At 45.8% G+C, this 17,505-nt stretch overlaps 1 protein-coding gene and 1 long non-coding RNA gene across 2 annotated transcripts; one reads left to right on the top strand and one right to left on the bottom strand.

The window, feature by feature from the left end:
• The first annotated feature begins 549 nt into the window (after positions 1-549).
• On the top strand, positions 550-6,858 carry LOC119437661 (uncharacterized). The gene is made up of 2 exons (XM_037704656.2): positions 550-870; positions 6,019-6,858. The coding sequence occupies exons 1-2, from the start codon at positions 681-683 to the stop codon at positions 6,189-6,191; spliced, it is 363 nt and encodes a 120-aa protein (XP_037560584.1). The 5' UTR covers positions 550-680; the 3' UTR covers positions 6,192-6,858.
• Positions 6,859-9,273: 2,415 nt separating this feature from the next.
• LOC125942569 (uncharacterized) lies at positions 9,274-17,249 on the bottom strand. Its single transcript, XR_007465222.1, has 2 exons — positions 14,617-17,249; positions 9,274-14,529 (listed from the first exon to the last, which is right to left on the bottom strand). It is a non-coding gene; the product is annotated as an uncharacterized LOC125942569 (long non-coding RNA).
• Between the last annotated feature and the right edge of the window lie 256 nt (positions 17,250-17,505).

Below are 17,505 nucleotides of genomic sequence, written 5' to 3'. Positions count from 1 at the left end.
AGCAGACTCGCAACTGAGTGCTTAATGGGTGAAAATGACATATATGCAGAGATAAAATGAATACATCTGGTTGGGCGCATCCAACCATGCATTGATAAGTTGACAATCAGCTAGCTAGTTAGTGACACTGAAGGTTCGCTTACACACCCACGTGTAGTTTTTAAATGCCTCAAACAGCTGCCTAGTACTACGGTCCTTATGACGGTACAAAATTCTAGTTTGTTTAAGAAGTGGAAGGCAAGTTTCCTTGTTTAGTTTTTTTACATCTGTGCAGGTCTGGTCGTGGGCCGAACTTGCACGGGGGCGAAATGCAAAAGCGCTCGTGTAGGTTGCCTTGAAAGACCGTGATTTTGGCCCGTAAAATCCCAAAAATTATTTTTATTTTTTAACCTGATTACATCAAGCAATTGAGGAGGGTGCCAAAAGAGATCAGTCAGCTGGCATCCTCATCATTTGGCTGATTTTGGCTTTTCCGACTCCGGCCCGTCTCGGATCGCGATGTCTCGCTCAAGTCAAGCCAAGTACGTTGGTTCGTGCATAGACCTCGTGCATAGCCTCCTATATATTCTATGGTTCGTGACCCATTTTACGACCTGCCGTGTTGTGTGTAGCTGATTTCTCGCATGTGCGTGTTAAGTTGTGTTGTTCATCACTAGTTTCGCTGCTACCAGGTGGAAGATATGATCACTTCCATTGTGCGGTTGGCAGTAGACCCGTGGAGCCGTAGACAGCACCCTATCCGTGTGCCCAAGGGTTCGTGGTTCAACCGGCATCCGAAGTTCACTGTGATCGCGTTCAGCGTCGGAGGCACCTGTATCTTGTTTAGCCGGGTCATATACGACCTATTCACAAGCTTTGCCGAGACAGAGCGTACGTTTTTGTTTTTTATCTCAAGTTGTCGACTGTACCATTATAGTTTTAGTGTGTCCCAGACAGTCAGTAGGTCACTTTACCGTTCACTTTTATGAGAGTATCGTTACAACGTTTTGAGGGCACAGAGAAAGCGTCAGGTTTATGTTTGTACTGCAGTTCTGCTACACTAGAGACGAGCGAAATACTTGCAAATGTCTTTCATATCGGTATATCGCGTAAATCATTATACCGCATCTCATTGAGACATCTGCGATACACGTTGCCGTTGTACGCTGCACCTGCGACTCGAGATTGCGGACAAATGCAGAGACGCGTGAACACACACAGCACTGTGCGTGTCGTGTGTGTTTACGCGTCCTTATCGCAACAAGGCTGCTGCAACTCCTCACTGACCTGCGTTTCGTTTATCTTCTGCCACCTTGACAGGGTACTGCGTCAAAGTAGTGTGCTGTCCGAGGTGATGCAGTTCTGTGGCTGTCTGAAGGTACTTGTATGCCAGTGTTTGACAGCACCGTGCAGTAAAAATAAACTGTGAAAAATACAACCTTCATTTGAGCATATAAGTAACCAAATGAACTGGTGTGTTCAGTGTAAAGGAAACTACTGCTCAAGCTGCTCAAGATATGTGCTTGGTTCAGTGGCATTTGGAGCGTAGCTGTTTTGTTACTGCTCCTGTCCAAATTGTTCACCGATGATCAATGATTTCGATCAACAGTATCAGCACGTTGAAATTGTTTCTCACATTCGTAGCGCTATCCAACAGGTAGCCCTGGAAAAGCGCCTTAAGAATAATTTTCTGTTTTGTTTCTGCAACAGTACTGTGACATTTTACACAACCTTTACTAAACTGAGACACGCACATTGTGGTTTAAAATTCACCTTTTGCCATTTCCATAAAAAAAGTCCGCGCAGCTCATGGTTATGGTGCATCAACATAAAATTTTTGTTATCAGAGAACCAGCAGTAAGCCACAGGAGGGTATTACATGGCCACTATCTCGCAACAGTGAAAGATGAGAATTGATTAAAATTAATGAAATTCTGGGGTTCTACGTGCCAAAACCACGATCTGATTGTGAGGCACGCCATGGTGGGGGACTCTGAATTAATGTTGGACACCTGGGGTTCCTTAACGTGCACCTAAATCTAATACACACGTGATTGAAAAATTTTTCCACATCACAATGCAGCCACAGCTGCCGGTATCAAATCTGCAACCTTGTGCTCAGCAGCTCCACATGATAGCCTACTAAGCTAGGTGGATAGGCGATAATTGAAAGAAAATGGTGGGAGATGTTGTCTGGCAAGTTCAGCCTTCGACTCTGAGTGGTTTTACCAAACAGACTCATGTAAGGGCCGCACCCCCAACTTGGTAGCCCAAAATTTGGAAAAAAATTTCCAATGGAAAAGCAATCAAGCTCGATGCCTTGATGCCGCCCGCGCGCATCGGCGAATTTTCGCGCGCTGCGTTCTTCCGCATGCCGCTACTAGATGGCGATAGCCGGTGTGTGCACAAGTCACTGGTTGCGCTGGCACCATTTTGACCAAAAGGTGCGGTCCCATGTAACAGCCACACCTCATCAAAATTGTGGAAAAAAAGGTGTGGCCCTTACACGAGTATATATGGTATTCTTTTCAAGCACTCTTCTAGAGGTCTGCCGCACATAAAAAATGCAGAACTGAGCATTTTCACAATGTTTAGAGCAGTTGCAGTTTCAGATGAGTGCCAAAGTTCAGGATTGAGCTCCTCCAGCAGCTGCTGAACCTCGACGTCGAAGATCGCTAGGACCTTTCTGCTCAAAAAACTGGTACCAGATCTTCAACACCAACCTGGAAAGAGTGTAGAAAAGGCAATACAGTAATATATACTATCTGGAGCGCAAAGTTGAACAAGAAACGGACGTTTACTGCTGGAAATGCAGTCTACCTTTTCCTGATAAAGTAAAGGAACTGCTTCGCTACTGCGCTCAAACAGTGTGACTGAAACAAGGACACACAGAGAAATAAATGCCGCAGAACACCTCAGTGTGTCCTCGTTTCAGTCACGCAGTTTGAGCATAGTTCTAAAGTTAAACCAACTAGCCCCCACCAAGATCTTACTAATGCTTCACTACATAACATGGTGCCACCATAAGGTCCAACCTACTTGCATTTTGCACCGCAAAACGATTCTGTCGTATAATTTATAGAAGAGTGTTCTTGGAATATTTTTAGGTGAAACATATGTTCTGAAATTTGTTGTGACATTTTGTATATATATATATATATATATATTGTGAAGTGTAGCTGATATATTTATAGATTTTTCTCGAAGTGGCGACAGAAATGTTAGCTTCGAAAGTTTTTTTGAATTGTCTATTAAATATTTTTTTTTCTCCTAACGTATGCATTTACAAACACGAATTAGTACAATTTATAATGCTGTGCGAAATGCTAAAGCGGTGTATATGGTAACAAAAAAAAAAATTGTTGGACACCTGAAAAATGGCCATAGGTATTGAGTTCACTATTGCATTGTGTATCACAGTTAGTCGTTATGTGTTCACCAGCAGCTGTATTTTTTTTTTACACTAAATGAAAGCTTGCATCAAATAACGAAATGCATGTGTGGCTATACCAGATTTCACTAACCCTCTGCATTGTTGGTGGTTGCTGAAGCATATTATTAAGGCATATTCTCATCGGGGGTTGACAAGGCCTGGCACCTTAGAGTTGGGCCATGAGGCCCGTCTCTGTATTGGTGGTCTATCAAGATTTCGCTGTATCATTGGTGGTGCAATTTTTTTTGTGTGTGTATGTGTGTAGAAGATAGTGTTTAAAAGGCAGTTTTGTTGCTCAATCCAGTATGCGATAGTAGTATTACATCACAACATGCCTGTATTTGCATGGAGGCTTCAAAAAATCAATAATGCTAAAGTGTTTCACAATTGCAAGCAATATACTGTTAAAATTATGGGGTTTTACGTGCCAGAACCACAATCTGATTATGAGGCACGCCTTAGTGGGGGGACCACTACGGCTTGGGCACTACCGTAGCGGGGAATAATTAGGACCACTTGGGGTTCTTTAACGTGCACCTAAATCTAAATACACGGGTGTTTTCACATTTCGCCCCCATCGAAATGCGGCCGCCGTGGCCGGGATTCGATCCCGCGACCTTGTGCTTAGCAGCCCAACACCATTGCCACTAAGCAACCACAGCGGGTGCAATATACTGTTGTGTGCGACTCTATTGCAAGCAGATTTTATTGCATCTACAAGGTTATAGATTCCTGTGAAGTCTGCAGCCTGGAGACGTGGTGCACAATTATGGGCATGTTTATTAATGCACCTGGGGTCGTATTCTCAGTCAATTAATTTTGGGGACACAGTCGAATTTAGGCTTAACTATACTTGAGCTTGCAGAAGGAAAAAAAAAAAAGTTAAATTGTCAACTTTGTCGGGGGTTCCGTGATTTAGCTGTGAAAATTACTTCAAAGGTTTCTGGAACAGTCCTTGTGAATAGCATCTTGTAAGTAAGCATGTAGAAGCAGAATCCCACAAGGAACAGAATCAGAAGCACTGGCGTGTGCAGTAGAAGTTGCAAAAAATTGCATAATTGAACTTAATAGCTAACTAAGGGCACTTCAGGGTAATAGACTGCGTAACTCAAACCTGCTATGAACGTTATGTTGTTGGTTCCATTTGATTACGATGTACCACTTTTTAAAAATGTTTGGATGAAGTTACAAAAAGGTGTGATCACACCATCGTCCTTTTCAGTGCTGTGGGAAACAACTTGCAAGAAATAAGAAATGATTAAGGACCTGAATTATTAAAGTGTAAGGGCAGGTTTGAAGATCCATATGCAGAAAACCAATGTTCGATATCCTGGCAAGGGAACAAGGACTTAGGTTGGCAGTTGTCCTCTTTAAGCAGGGAATAAATGTTTACTTTGACTTGACAGACGCACGAGACAGACCTGGAGCATTAGAAGAAAATTTCGAGACTTATTCAAATAAAAATAGTTTGATTCGCATACGGAGCAGGGCAAGTCATGAACTACAGCTGACCAAATTCCTCGAAGAGTCAACAGTATTAAATCAGTGCATTTTGCCAGTACCTACTCATGGAGACAAATCTTTGAAGGCAACGATGGGAGGAAGGGCCGCCCCAACGGGCATGGAGTGCAAGATTATATGTGTAAAAGACAGGAAAATGGCAGCATCGATTAGAGAGCAAAATGGTGTTTCTGATGTCCTAGTAATGATTGTAGTTAAAAGGGCACATAAAGAGAAACACTAGGTCAGTTTATAGTGATTAAGTATTTTTTGAAAACTATTTTGTTAATTTTGTAATATGAGGTTGAGCACTAGAAGAGAAAGTAAAGGCCAAACTTCCGTTTCTTCAATTTCTGTTGACACTTCGCTGCCAAAATGTCAGTGTGATGTCGTGCATTTCAAAGTATTTTTACACATTTGGGTAGAAAACTGTTGGAAACTGGAGAACTTCAGTCCTTGGCTCCCTCAGAATACAATCTAATCTATCTTTACTGACAAAAAAATTAAGTAGGCCCAAGCAGACGGTGTCAAAATTGATGATGTCAGGCCAAGCTGGTGCTGAAACTTCAAGGCAGCATTGGCAGCCATCTCTTGTTTTGACTCTTTCCTGGCTTGCCAAGCTTCCTCTCGTGGTAAGAGTGGCATTTTTTGGCATGTAGAAACCGTCGTCTGCTAGTACAACTCAAGCGAAATTTCTGTTTAATGCCCTTTTGAGAAGTAGAGTTGTTGCAGATCGGGGTGAAGTGCATAGAGCAGATAACCGGCTAACAAAAATGGGTTCCAAGGGAAGCGAAACGCAGATAATTACTGGAGTATGATAAGATTTAGAAATTTGTAGGCATAGCATGGGAGAGGCATTTGACCTGCATTGGACATGAAATACGGGGCTTATTGTAATGGTGTGAAAAGGGTGTGGCGAAAAACTGGTATACTCCTGAACTGCAAAACGCTATGGTTATTGAAGCAAACTTTGTGGTAGGAGAAATTTTTAGCAAGAAAGATCAATTTTTTTTTTTTTTTGGCATAAGTAGAGTCAGTAAGTGAGTGTGCAAGTGTGATAGCAGTTGGTGCCCTGTGTGACCATGTGGCATTGCATATCTGCGCAGCGTCTGCCAAACAACACAAGTTGGACCTGGTCATGCTTCTGCAGCAGACATGTTGGCGCAAGGAGGGCGAGCGGCCCAGGAGCTTAGAAGAAGCACTCATCGAGCAAGACATGATTCGCGAGCAGCAGCGGAAAGAAAAGGAGCAGCAGGCCGCACTTGCAGTCAAGTTGTGACTGCTGTTCTTTCGTGCGAGTTGACGGGGTCACATCCTTGTCGGGACGGAGCTGAGGTGGTCTTTGAGGACTGTGCGCTTCCATTAGGCGCCACTTCTCCCACACATCCTTGTTCACATTTGTCCAGTTTCATCCCCAGCTCCTCCACCGATGTCAGTGCTTTAGGCTGCACCGCTTCCGAGTCTTGTCAGAGCGAGTGATGGAGCCCGAGGTGTAATCTGCAGAGAAAGTGGAGTGACGTGGACGAACCAGGTGGGCGCTCTCGGCACCTGTGGCCAACTGAGGCCAGATAGTGGCAAGCCTCAACCTGGCGTCCACCTGGAAATTAATGAGCCTTGTGTTTTCAGAAATTTGCAGTCAACGAATACTTTGGGGATCAAGCTCGCAGACCTTTAGATGAGACCCTACTGGAAAGCTGTACTAAAACTTTAGCTTCAGTGGCGGCATTTATGTACCTATGTCGGAGCATGTTCAGGGAATGCTGCAAAGTAGTGCATATCAAGGAAGTTCACATTGAGTGTAGTACGACGTTGCAATGCCCTTCTGCAGAAACTGCCCTGTCCTTTTCGAGTTCTGTTGGAGGCTTAGTCCACCGCCAAAATTTATTGATGCGAATGCTCTCCAATTTATAATAAAGCTCTTGGTAATGTTCTTTCTGCGCTTTATTCTTTCCTACTTGGCAAGTTAAGTAGAAATTGTTTTCATTAAAACACATAAGCACACTTTTAGTTATACACAAGTGTGCCTAGGCTAATGGCACAGGTGACTGATGAACCACAAGGCCTATTGGTGCTGTTTGCAGGAAATGAAGTAGCTTGAACGTGTGCCAACACACACATGTAGAGAATAGCTGCTGAATGTGTTTTGGAAGTGGTGGTGACATGACCAGGCTGCAGTTGGCCATACTTGTGAGCATGGTCATGGTTCTTAGTAGTAATGGATGAGTGCACAGACTTGGTTCAGTGCTTGCAGCAAAAGGCTCATTCATAAAGACTGTTGCCACCAAAGGGAAAGGTTCACCACGTTTGCACGCTTTACGCTATGGGGCAACACTCGAATGGTTAGTGCTAAGTTACCTAATACATAATGCCTCGTAATCTGTCGGCACAACTAGACAAAGAAGGAAAAGGAGGGACGACCACAAGCACCGTCTATCAACTGAAGCTTTAATTCAAGCACGTGGCCAATATATACAATGCAGATTGCATCAAACCGGGGGAAAAAAATAAAACCAACATCTTGTAAACAGCATACACAAGAATCATGTTTAATTACGCGTGATTAAACATGATTCAAGAAGTTCATCCTGTGTTAGAGTGATGGAGGGCTGACTTATGCATTCGTGCACATGCTTATGGATCTGAAAAGCTTCAGCCATCCCGTGCATACACGTGCCTCATAATGATAGCGGTACTATCGAAAAGAGGCATGCAACCACAAGTGCGACAGCGGCTATATAGGTGAGAGCTGGGTGTGCCCTTTAACGAAGTGTGGTGTTCTTTGAGACATGCGTTGAGTCCATGCATTTTCATTGAAGCTTCAGTTGATAGACAGCGCTTGTGCTTGTCTCTTCTTTTTTTGTCCTTGTCTAGTTGTTGCGCTGATAGAAAATGAACATATTCCAGCTCGCACAGTTCTTGCTACTTGTGGCAGTACCTAATGCCAATGAAAGGCACCTCCTAGTTTGACCAGTGTTGCAGAAAGTGCCCCAGGAGCAAGTTTCAACAGGTTGGCCAGAATGCACAGCAAGTAAGTATAGGTTTCCAAAGTGTTTGCAGCTATGGCACTCGACATCCAACTAAACATGCCAAACTGCAACAAACACATTTATAAAGGTTCTGTGTACATACATTGTCACACACCTGATGTGTTGTGAAATCCTGTTTGTATGAGGCCATGGCAAAAGTAATGAGCAACAATTTTCCATAAGTTGTTGCTCATTACCCATGATACACCATTATGCTCTTATTCCAGCGCACAAAATTCGCTTTTGTATGGGTGCATGCTTGTGGAAGCAACTTCCAATAGAACTTATTCATAATTGTAAAGCTAGCTTTCCTGCGAGACATTTTGGCCAACTAACGGCAGCGTAATCATTTTTGCAAACAGCATCCACAGTCAACCACAAAATTTAATGGAACACGAGATTTAAGAAAAAAGTAGAATATCTGCACAGCCTCCCCCAACACAGCGTAGTATTCACATTTACAGGCTCTACCAGTATATGTGAACAACATTGTGATGTTCGGTTTTACTGACTACTGTTAACGGCTACTTGGAAATTGAACGTTTTCCGAGATCCCGTGGTCCGTAGACTTTTCTGGTTGACTGTACAAGCACAGTTTGCTTGTATTATGGCTTGTAAAATGTAGATTTTGCTCTCACGATAAAAACCATGTGCAATATACAAGCCCCAGCAAGCACAAGTAGCACATCTTTTTCGTTGATGCCAGGTTGTCGAGGCCTTCGATGCTAAAGCAACCACGCACAAGCAGTGTTCCCTTTTCACAACGTCATGTTTTGGCAGATGTCGTCGCAAGGGGAATGATGGATGCGAAAGCTGCCACTTGCAAAGCTGCCCTTTCTGTTTGGAAGTATGGTTGAGCAAGTAACCACACCACGGATGTTTACTCCTTAAAATGAGTACTAGCATGCTTTCATAGTTGTACAAGCTCAAGCACATGCTTTTTGCACCTATGAAGGCTGGAAAACATTATCGCAATGTCATGACAGAAAAAAAAATTGCTGATGTCATGTAGTGCTGCACATGGTTTCTTGCTGCCGAGTGCAGATGTGGCAGCCACAGTGATGATAGGAATGGAGTGTGCCAATGTACTGCTGCGTCGTGACCTCTTGGGCACCAAAACTGGTTCATATAGCAAAAGGTATATAGTAAATTATTTAGGGTGTTCCGACACCTGCTAGTATCTTTTGTAGGATTGAAACCTTTGTTTAATGCAAATACTAAAATGAAAATGTGGTATTAGTACTTGGTTTAATCTGACCCTTGACACCAAGCTGCACGACATACAAGCTGTTTCAGAAAATCCATAATTTTGTTAATGCAGGAAAGACAAGATAATTACCGGATTTCATCAGTTTAATACAGCGGTGTGCATCTTAAAATGACTCGAGCCAGTAATTACAAAATTACTAAACTTAGACCAACTTTAATGGAAAGAGACAATAGGTTAAAATTTGAGACTTGAAACCTGTTGTTCAAAGAGACCATAATCACTTGCAGACTTGCACAGGACTAGAGAGAGATGCAGTAGCAGGTTCTTGCCAGTTTAACCCAGAAAATCGAAACCAAAACGCTGAAAAGTGCACACAAGTGACGTGACCATTTTGGTCTCGCCGTCAGACAAGGCATTAAGCAAGGGATATTGCAGCTTTATAAAGGAGACTGGGAGGCAGAAATGTCACTAGCGAGCATCTACTAGGGGCACAACAGTTGCACACTCTGGCATTTCAGTTTCGATACTGTGGTGTGAAATTGGCCAGAATTCATTACTCTGCAGAACTAGACTGATTTTGCAACTCTGCCGCAAAGTACGCAGGTAGTCCTTAGAAGGCTGAGGGTAACTATGGTAAGATGCACGTTGTGTTTGCACCATGACAAACCCAGCTAGATAAAAAGTCTGAGAGCGTAGGTGAGAATAAAATTCTATATTAGGAGGGGAGCTAAGGAGACACTTCTCCCAGACTTCCCAATAAAATTCATCGGAAAAATCACAATGGCATTGTCCTCGGCATTCCCCTCAATGTTGCCTTGGTGTGGTAAAAGCAATCCTTAAGAAATCACTTGTCTTCCCTATATTATATATATTGTGAGCAAAATATTAATCCTTCATCTTCTTCACCTGTACATAATCATCATCACTGTGCGCGTCGTCTTCGTTCAGCGCGTGGCTCAGCCGAATAAAGGCGACGATACAACTGTGCTGCTGCCTTACAAAGTGGTGGAGATTGCTTTCGATCCCCTAGACCTCTACGCCGTCGAGTTCCACTGGAGCTTCGTTCGGGTCGCCGTTTGCTCCGCCTGTCCACTACCATGACCCAAGTACCGCAACCCGGAGCCTCCGGCATCACCCCCGCTGCCCCCCAAGCAGCCTCCTCCGTATGGACCGTTACCGCCCCGCAGCGTGGAATTTCAAACAGGAATTTCAATAAGGAATTTCAAACATTTTTTTAAACATCCTGCTTAGTGCGAGCTTGCAATGCTTCATGCTGTATGCTCACATGCATCAGGTCAGGGCCCATAGCCCTCTGAAAAAAAAAACTACTCAGCTCAACAGGTATACTGTAGATGCACATGCCATGCGAGTAACTTTTTTTCTGTTTAAGACGTAGAGCCTACAGCGATGCTAGCAGCTCAATATTTACAAAATTCTGTTCTGTCTGTGCATCATGAATTTACTGCAATGGCACAATGTAAGCTTTGCACGTGACAACCGTCCACTGGTTAATGTTTCCATCGGTGCATATCTTGCAGATGTGCCATGCTGTGGAAGCAAAGGTTAAAGGGACACTAAAGCCAAATACTAAGTCAAGCTAAAGTGATGCATTAGTGCACGAGTATCTCTAAAGCGTCAATATTATCACGAGCAGAGCCTTAGTAATAGAGAAATTAAGGTAAATGCAGGACATGATTAGCGACTCCCCCGGGACATTCAAGTACTCGCCCGATGACGGAGGCACTCCTCATTTAAATTCTGTCACTAGTAGTGAACCACTCGTTATGAAACATCATTATACTGTATTATAAGAAGAAAGAAAATACTACTTCACCAGTTCTATTACACTTTTACAAAAAAGAACTAACTGACATTACACCGTTGACAACAACGTGGGCTGTCAAAAGGTTTCGCGTTCGCTCGACTCTGCGCCGCCCGCACTTTCGCGTTTCAGTTTTTCTGTTATCGTGAAGTGTTGCGCTTGTTTTTCTGGCTCGCGAACCTCGCACTAACTGCAAGTAGCAGAGAATTTCACTTCCATGCGACGTCGCGGAATGCCCGAACGGTCTACGCCACTTTACGAAAATCAGTTGCAGCGGCGCGCCGTACCGCCATCTGTCGGGCGCCGTTACACTCACCAACGGCAGAAAATGGCGTATGCAACGTCACCACTCCTCGGTTGGCGTGGCGGGTGATTTGAATTGCAATAAAGGTATTTGGACCCTTGAGATCCAATTTTTTCGTGTCTTTTCTTTGCACGAGACCAAGTGTTTTGAGGTTTCTGGAAAGGTATTTAAACAGTCCACGTCGACTTAGTATTTGCCTTTAGTGTCCCTTTAAACTGAGGGCAGAATAAAAGCAATCGGTACATGCTGCAGTGCCTATGTTGTGCCACTGAGCATGAAGTAGCAGCTTTAACTGTTTGTCGAGGCTGTCCCACTCTGAATGCAAAAATTCTTAAGTACCAAACTCTGGGTACTTGCTGAAGAACCCCAGGTGGTCAAAATTAATTTGCTGCTACGGCATCTCTTATAGCCCCCTGTGATCCTTTGGAATATTGAACCCCGTCAATCAATCAAAAAGGGACTGCGTGGCCAAGGACATGAGACAAAGCAACATTGTCACTCCGAGACATAACGCTTGTTCCAAATAAATGTCGCCAAGAATGAAAAAACAACAGAGGGCATCACACAAATGGCAATCACCAAGTTGATGAGCGTCGTTTAGGCTAGTCAAGCGTTAATTTCAATTAGCTAAAATTACTAGGTTTACTGAGCAAACTTTCAATTCAATCACCTAATTGATAAGGCATCAATGCAAACGTTGTGGAGCATGTCAACGAATGAGCGACAACCGCACGAATAGCAACCTAGGTCTTGTGCAGTCCTCTTTATCCGACGAAAAAAAGAAAGCCAGCTTAAGTTTATAAATACCATGCGACAACTAGCGAAGACTCGTAAATGTAAACCTCACCAGCTAGTATGCTGAAAATCTTGCGCACATCTGCCTTCAAGAGGTCGGGAACCAGCCCATCAAGCTACGTGGTTACTACGTAATTAAACACGTGGAATCACCAAAGGTTTTAATTCACAAAATGTGACGGCCGTGGGAGAACATTATCAACATCATGACATTAATCACGTGCCAGCGGAAGTACTCCCGCAGAAGAGGGGAGCACTTTCATCCTGAATTTGTACAGTACGCTGAGGGCTCAAAAGGACGACTTCAGCAACATCATCTACGACAGTGAGAGCCGCTGGCTGCAACCAGCTGGTAGTGGTGGGAGATATGAACGCTAGACACGCGGCTTGGGGCTACCAACAAGACACGCAGAAGGGGAGGTTGCTCATCGATGCGGTTGACCAAACGGGCCTTGAATTGATAATCAACCTCCTCTAACCAACCCGAGTAGGCAACAGTGTTAGTCGAGACACGTTTCCGGACCTGTCACTTGTCAAAAACGTAAGGGAATGCTCATGGACGCACCTGGGCGAAACACTGGGCAGCGATCACTACATCCTCAGCATCTCGGTGTCCACCCCGAAACTCAAGAGAACAATTGGAGAAATTAGGCTCACGGACTGGGAGGCGTACAGGCAGTACCCCCCACCCGAAAGCGGTATAACGGACATAGCGGAATGGATGAAGCACCTCCGAGACGCCCACATCCAAACCACCAAAACCATCTAGCGCACGGTCGAGACGCCCGAAGTCGACCGCCGGCTCTTACACCTGTGGGAAGCCCGTGAGGGCCTCCTCAAATGGTGGAAGCGACAGTGGTTAAACCAGAAACTCCGTTTACGAATTGCGCATGTAACAGAAGAAGCCAGAGATTACGCGACCAAGCTGACGCAGCAAAATTGGGTACAGTTTTGCACCTCGCTCAAGGGTACCCCGAATACGGCGAAGACGTGGGCCATCCTGTGTTGCCTGATCGAGCCCGGCAAGGCCAAATCGACAACCAGTCGGACGCTTTAAGAAATCGCTCACAAATTCCTCGGGAATGACCAGGATCTGATTGACACCCTAAAAACTAGATACCTGGGTAGTGACCCCATACGACCCTGCCTCCTAAAATACGAAGGGGAACTAAGACCAGAACTGGACGCTCCGATCACGGAGGAAGAGGTGTATACCGTGGCACGAGCCTCACAGCGCAACACTGCTCCCGGGGCTGACAAAATCACGAATGCCATGATTAGAAACCCGAGTCCGATGCACATCCTGGACTTGACCGAATACCTAAACGAGGAACTCTGGAGCAAGGGCCATGTACTGAACGAGTGGAAACACGTGGAAATCGTGACGATTCCCATACCCGGCAAGAAGCCCGCGATCGACACCCTGCGTCCCATCTCGCTGATTTCATGCCTCGGCAAGCTGTACGAGAGGGTCATCGGAGCCCGCCTCTAACACTACATAGAGGACGGTGACCTCTTCCCGCACACCATGCTTGGCTTCAGGCCGGGACTTTCTGTGCAAGATGCTTTCCTAATCCTAAGGGAGGAAGTTTTTAAGGGCATCCCAAAGGGAGGAGAACACCTCCTGCTCGCACTCGACCTGGAAGGGGCCTTCGATAACATCTCTCACGAGGCCATTCTGAAGGGACTGAACGACATCAGCTGCGGGGAGCGCATCTTTAATTACGTTAAATCGGTCTTGACAGGCCGGACGGAAACCATCGGAATAGGCCAGACTCTATCGGATAAGATCGATGTACCGAACAAAGGAACACCGCAAGGGGCGATAGTCTCCCCAATTTTCTTCAATGTCGCGATGCTAGCGCTGACCAAAGAGCTGCGGAAGATCCCGGACCTAGGTTACGCCCTATAAGCAGACGACATCACGCTCTGGGCCACCAAGGGCTCTCTCGCGCGAAAAGAGGCGACCCTTCAGGAGACCGTGACGGCCGTGGAGAGATTTGCGGCAGTGAGCGGGATGCATTACGCGCCCGAGAAGTCCGAGGTGATCCGGGTGCACGGAGGAGGAATCTACAAGTCCCCCGGCCCTATCGAACTCTATCTAGAGGACCACAAGATCACGGAAAGCAAAAAGACTAGGATACTGGGTTTTTGGATCCAGAACAACTTGAAAGCCACCCACACCATCCAAACCCTAAGGTCCACCACCAACCAGATCTCGCGGATTATCAAACGAATAACAAGAAGCCGCAAGGGAATGCGAGAAGAGGACACGCTCCACCTCGTCCAGGCTCTGGTGATCAGCAGAGTAACGTATAGCATGCCGCATCATTACCACTCGCTAAACAAATGCGACCAAGAACAAGTCTATGCCATCATCAGAGGCGCGTACAAAACGGCCCTGGGTCTCCCTGTCACCACCTCAACCGAGAAGTTAGCGGCTCTCGGGATCTACAACACCTTCGCCGTGTTGTCGGATGTGGTAATGGCTTCGCAAAAAGCCAGACTACCTAACACGGCGACGGGCAGAGCCATCCTCGACCAGACCGGAACAGCAACAGAGCTTCGTGCCCTCGATGGGCAACAATCACTCCCGCCCGAGGTCAAAAGCAAGATCACGGCGAGCCCCATCCCGAAGCACATGAGTCAAACTCCACGAAGGAGGACGCAAGGCTCGCATCGCCAGACAGCGCCGACAATTCAAGGGTGACCCGTACGTAATGTACGTGGACGTGGCGGCGTACGCTTCAGGGGGCCTCTTCGCGGTAGCCACCATGAACGGGAGAGACAACTCCTTGACCCTTGCGGCCTCCGTTAGGGCAGAGACCCCAGCTGCAGCGCTAGTAATAAAACAACATGACAGGGTGGGCAGGGAAGTTCATGTTATTACCGACTCGCAAGAGGCCTGCCATAACTTTACGAACGGACAAACACCACTGCTGGCGGCTAAGATTCTAGGCCCGAGGCTGCAAGAATCCCATCAAATAAAATTATGGCGTTTTACGTGCCAAAACCACGATCTGATTGTGAGGCACGCCGTAGTGGGGGACTCCGAAAATTTGGACCACCTGAATCCCATCAAATCACGTGGACGCCGAGTCATCATGGGACTGGGGGGGAACGAAAGGGCGAACGACTTAGCTCGAGCGCTAATCAACCGAGCAAGGCAAAACCAATCGTCTCATCAAACCCCACCCTTTACCTTCGTGCCCCTGCCATTCAATTACAACAACCGACTCAAGATCCAGCTACTCAACCGCAGGATTTATCCTCCCCCTCACAAAATGCTCAGCACTGAAGAGGCAGTAGCTCTCGGGCTTATCCAAAAAAACACATTCCCAAACCCACACAAATACAGCAAAATATACCCACAAAAATATCGCGGCATCTGCCCCTAGTGCGGCGACACCCGCCCTACACTCTTTCACATCTCGTGGGGGTGCGGGGGCAAACCTCAACACTTACGCCTAGCACATCATTTGAGCGGTGGGAGGTACAGCTGACTGGCAATACCCTGGCGGGACAAGAAGCTCTCGTCCAGCAAGTACGTCGAGCAGCCATGGCCAGTGGAGTCCTGGAATGAGGACACCACCTACCCGTCCTCAAGATCGACCTAGATGATCCAAAAGATTTACACCAAAAGCTGCTGACGCACCAGGGAAAGAGAGCAGCTGCTTGTTCCCAGTGCGATAAGCTGGAACCGTGTTTGACGAGGTTTACGTTTGCAAGCGCTGCAGCCCCTGGCATGCAGACACATTGTCACGTGGTATTTTAAAAGTATCGCAGGCTTTCTTTGTTGTAGAAAAAAAAACAACACAAGACCTAGGGCTCCTTTGAACGCTGTTATCCGTAATTTCAGGACATCCTCAACTACTTTTCCATTGATGTGCTATGCATTAGGGAAATTAATTAAAAGTGAGGTGATAAAACCTGATACAATTTAAAAAATAAAAACATGAACATGCAGTCATCTGCATAAGGCTGTTATTTTTTTTAATTCTTGGTCACATTTAGAAGTTGGGACAGCTGGTATACAGGTGCTATTATTTTTGCAGGCAACACTGCACACAGTGTCTGGCTTTGCGAGAGGTGAAAAAAGGAGAACCCCGTAGATATTTTTTAATAGCGGTCTACTTTATATAATTCTGCTCAAAAGAAAGCGTGATGAATGAAGTGTGCAAGAAAATCCTTACACTAAATGAAAAACTGCCTTGCAGCCAAATTCATTACAGACTCATCAGCTAGCAGCACACACGAGCACAGGACTGAAACAAGTCAATGTACCCCACCATTCAGAAAAAACTGAGCACGACTGCATGTCTCTAAAGAGGATCTAAGGGAAAATTAATAAAACACTTTTTCACTCACAGCTTGACTTTGGTACCATACAAAAAAAGTTTGCTAAACAGAAGACATGACCGAAAAAAATGGCCACAAAAATAAAAATTTTGCAACAACAGTAGAGAGACAGTACTGCTTTCTTTAATATTTCGCATGCACTCGACCGTTCAGGCAGTCCTTCAGCCCGCAATGGAATGGAGAGCAGCAGTGTGTTGCATTATAACACACCACAGAATTACAATGCGCATGGTCACACACTCAACGAGTGCTTAAAGGGATACGGACACAAAATCTGAAAATTTTAGGAATATGCTGAAAATGAATCCCCAGTGTGTGATTTCACCGAAAAGAAGTAGTCACTTAGCTCATTTTTGAGCCGATGGTTTTATTTTTGACGTTTTTGTGAGCGCGCGCCTCACCGCCCGACCTGCGGGAGTTGGAAGGCGTCACGTCACGCTCGTTGGATAGCCAGCCGGCCGGCCGCAATCGTTTGCAGCACGCCAACGCCGCCATCGCAAGTACACGTCTGAAGAAGAGGACCATTCCAACTTGGCAAGGAATATTACCGCTTACGGTTACAAGCCTTCCGCATCAAGCGACGAAGAAGAGCAAGCGACCGTGGAAGTGCCGGTCAGGTTTTTGCGAACCGTAGCGTGAAGATTTCGCTCTGCACCAGACACTTGTGCAAGAATTATTTGTCATTTCCTCTATAAACTTGCTTTTTCAAGAGCGCATGCAGGCGAGGCAGCTGCGGGGTACTTCAGCACTGCGTGGATGACTGAATAGTAGTTTATGCCGTCGGCGTGAGCAACTACTGTGAGGTATCAGTACTTTCGAGACTCTCACGTCCACTTTGCCAGCCGCCCGACAGATGACAGTATCTGTCTCGACTTCTCCACAGTTTTTCCTGCTTTTAGCCTGTGGAGAAGCAGAGCTGTGTGTGTGTCTGCCCCGCTGCCATGTAGGACTGATCTCGTGAGTCGCGCTCGCTAGCCTTGAATTGTTTTACTATGCTTTGGCAACATTTTTATAGACATTACTGCCTCCGTGCCCAGCCTCGGACATCTCACCCCAGCCTCACACTGCTCAAGAAGG

The sequence above is a fragment of the Dermacentor silvarum genome, chromosome 1, assembly GCF_013339745.2.
Source record: "Dermacentor silvarum isolate Dsil-2018 chromosome 1, BIME_Dsil_1.4, whole genome shotgun sequence".
In the NCBI taxonomy this organism is placed as follows: domain Eukaryota; kingdom Metazoa; phylum Arthropoda; class Arachnida; order Ixodida; family Ixodidae; genus Dermacentor; species Dermacentor silvarum.
This window is presented reverse-complemented; position numbering and strand designations above follow the sequence as displayed.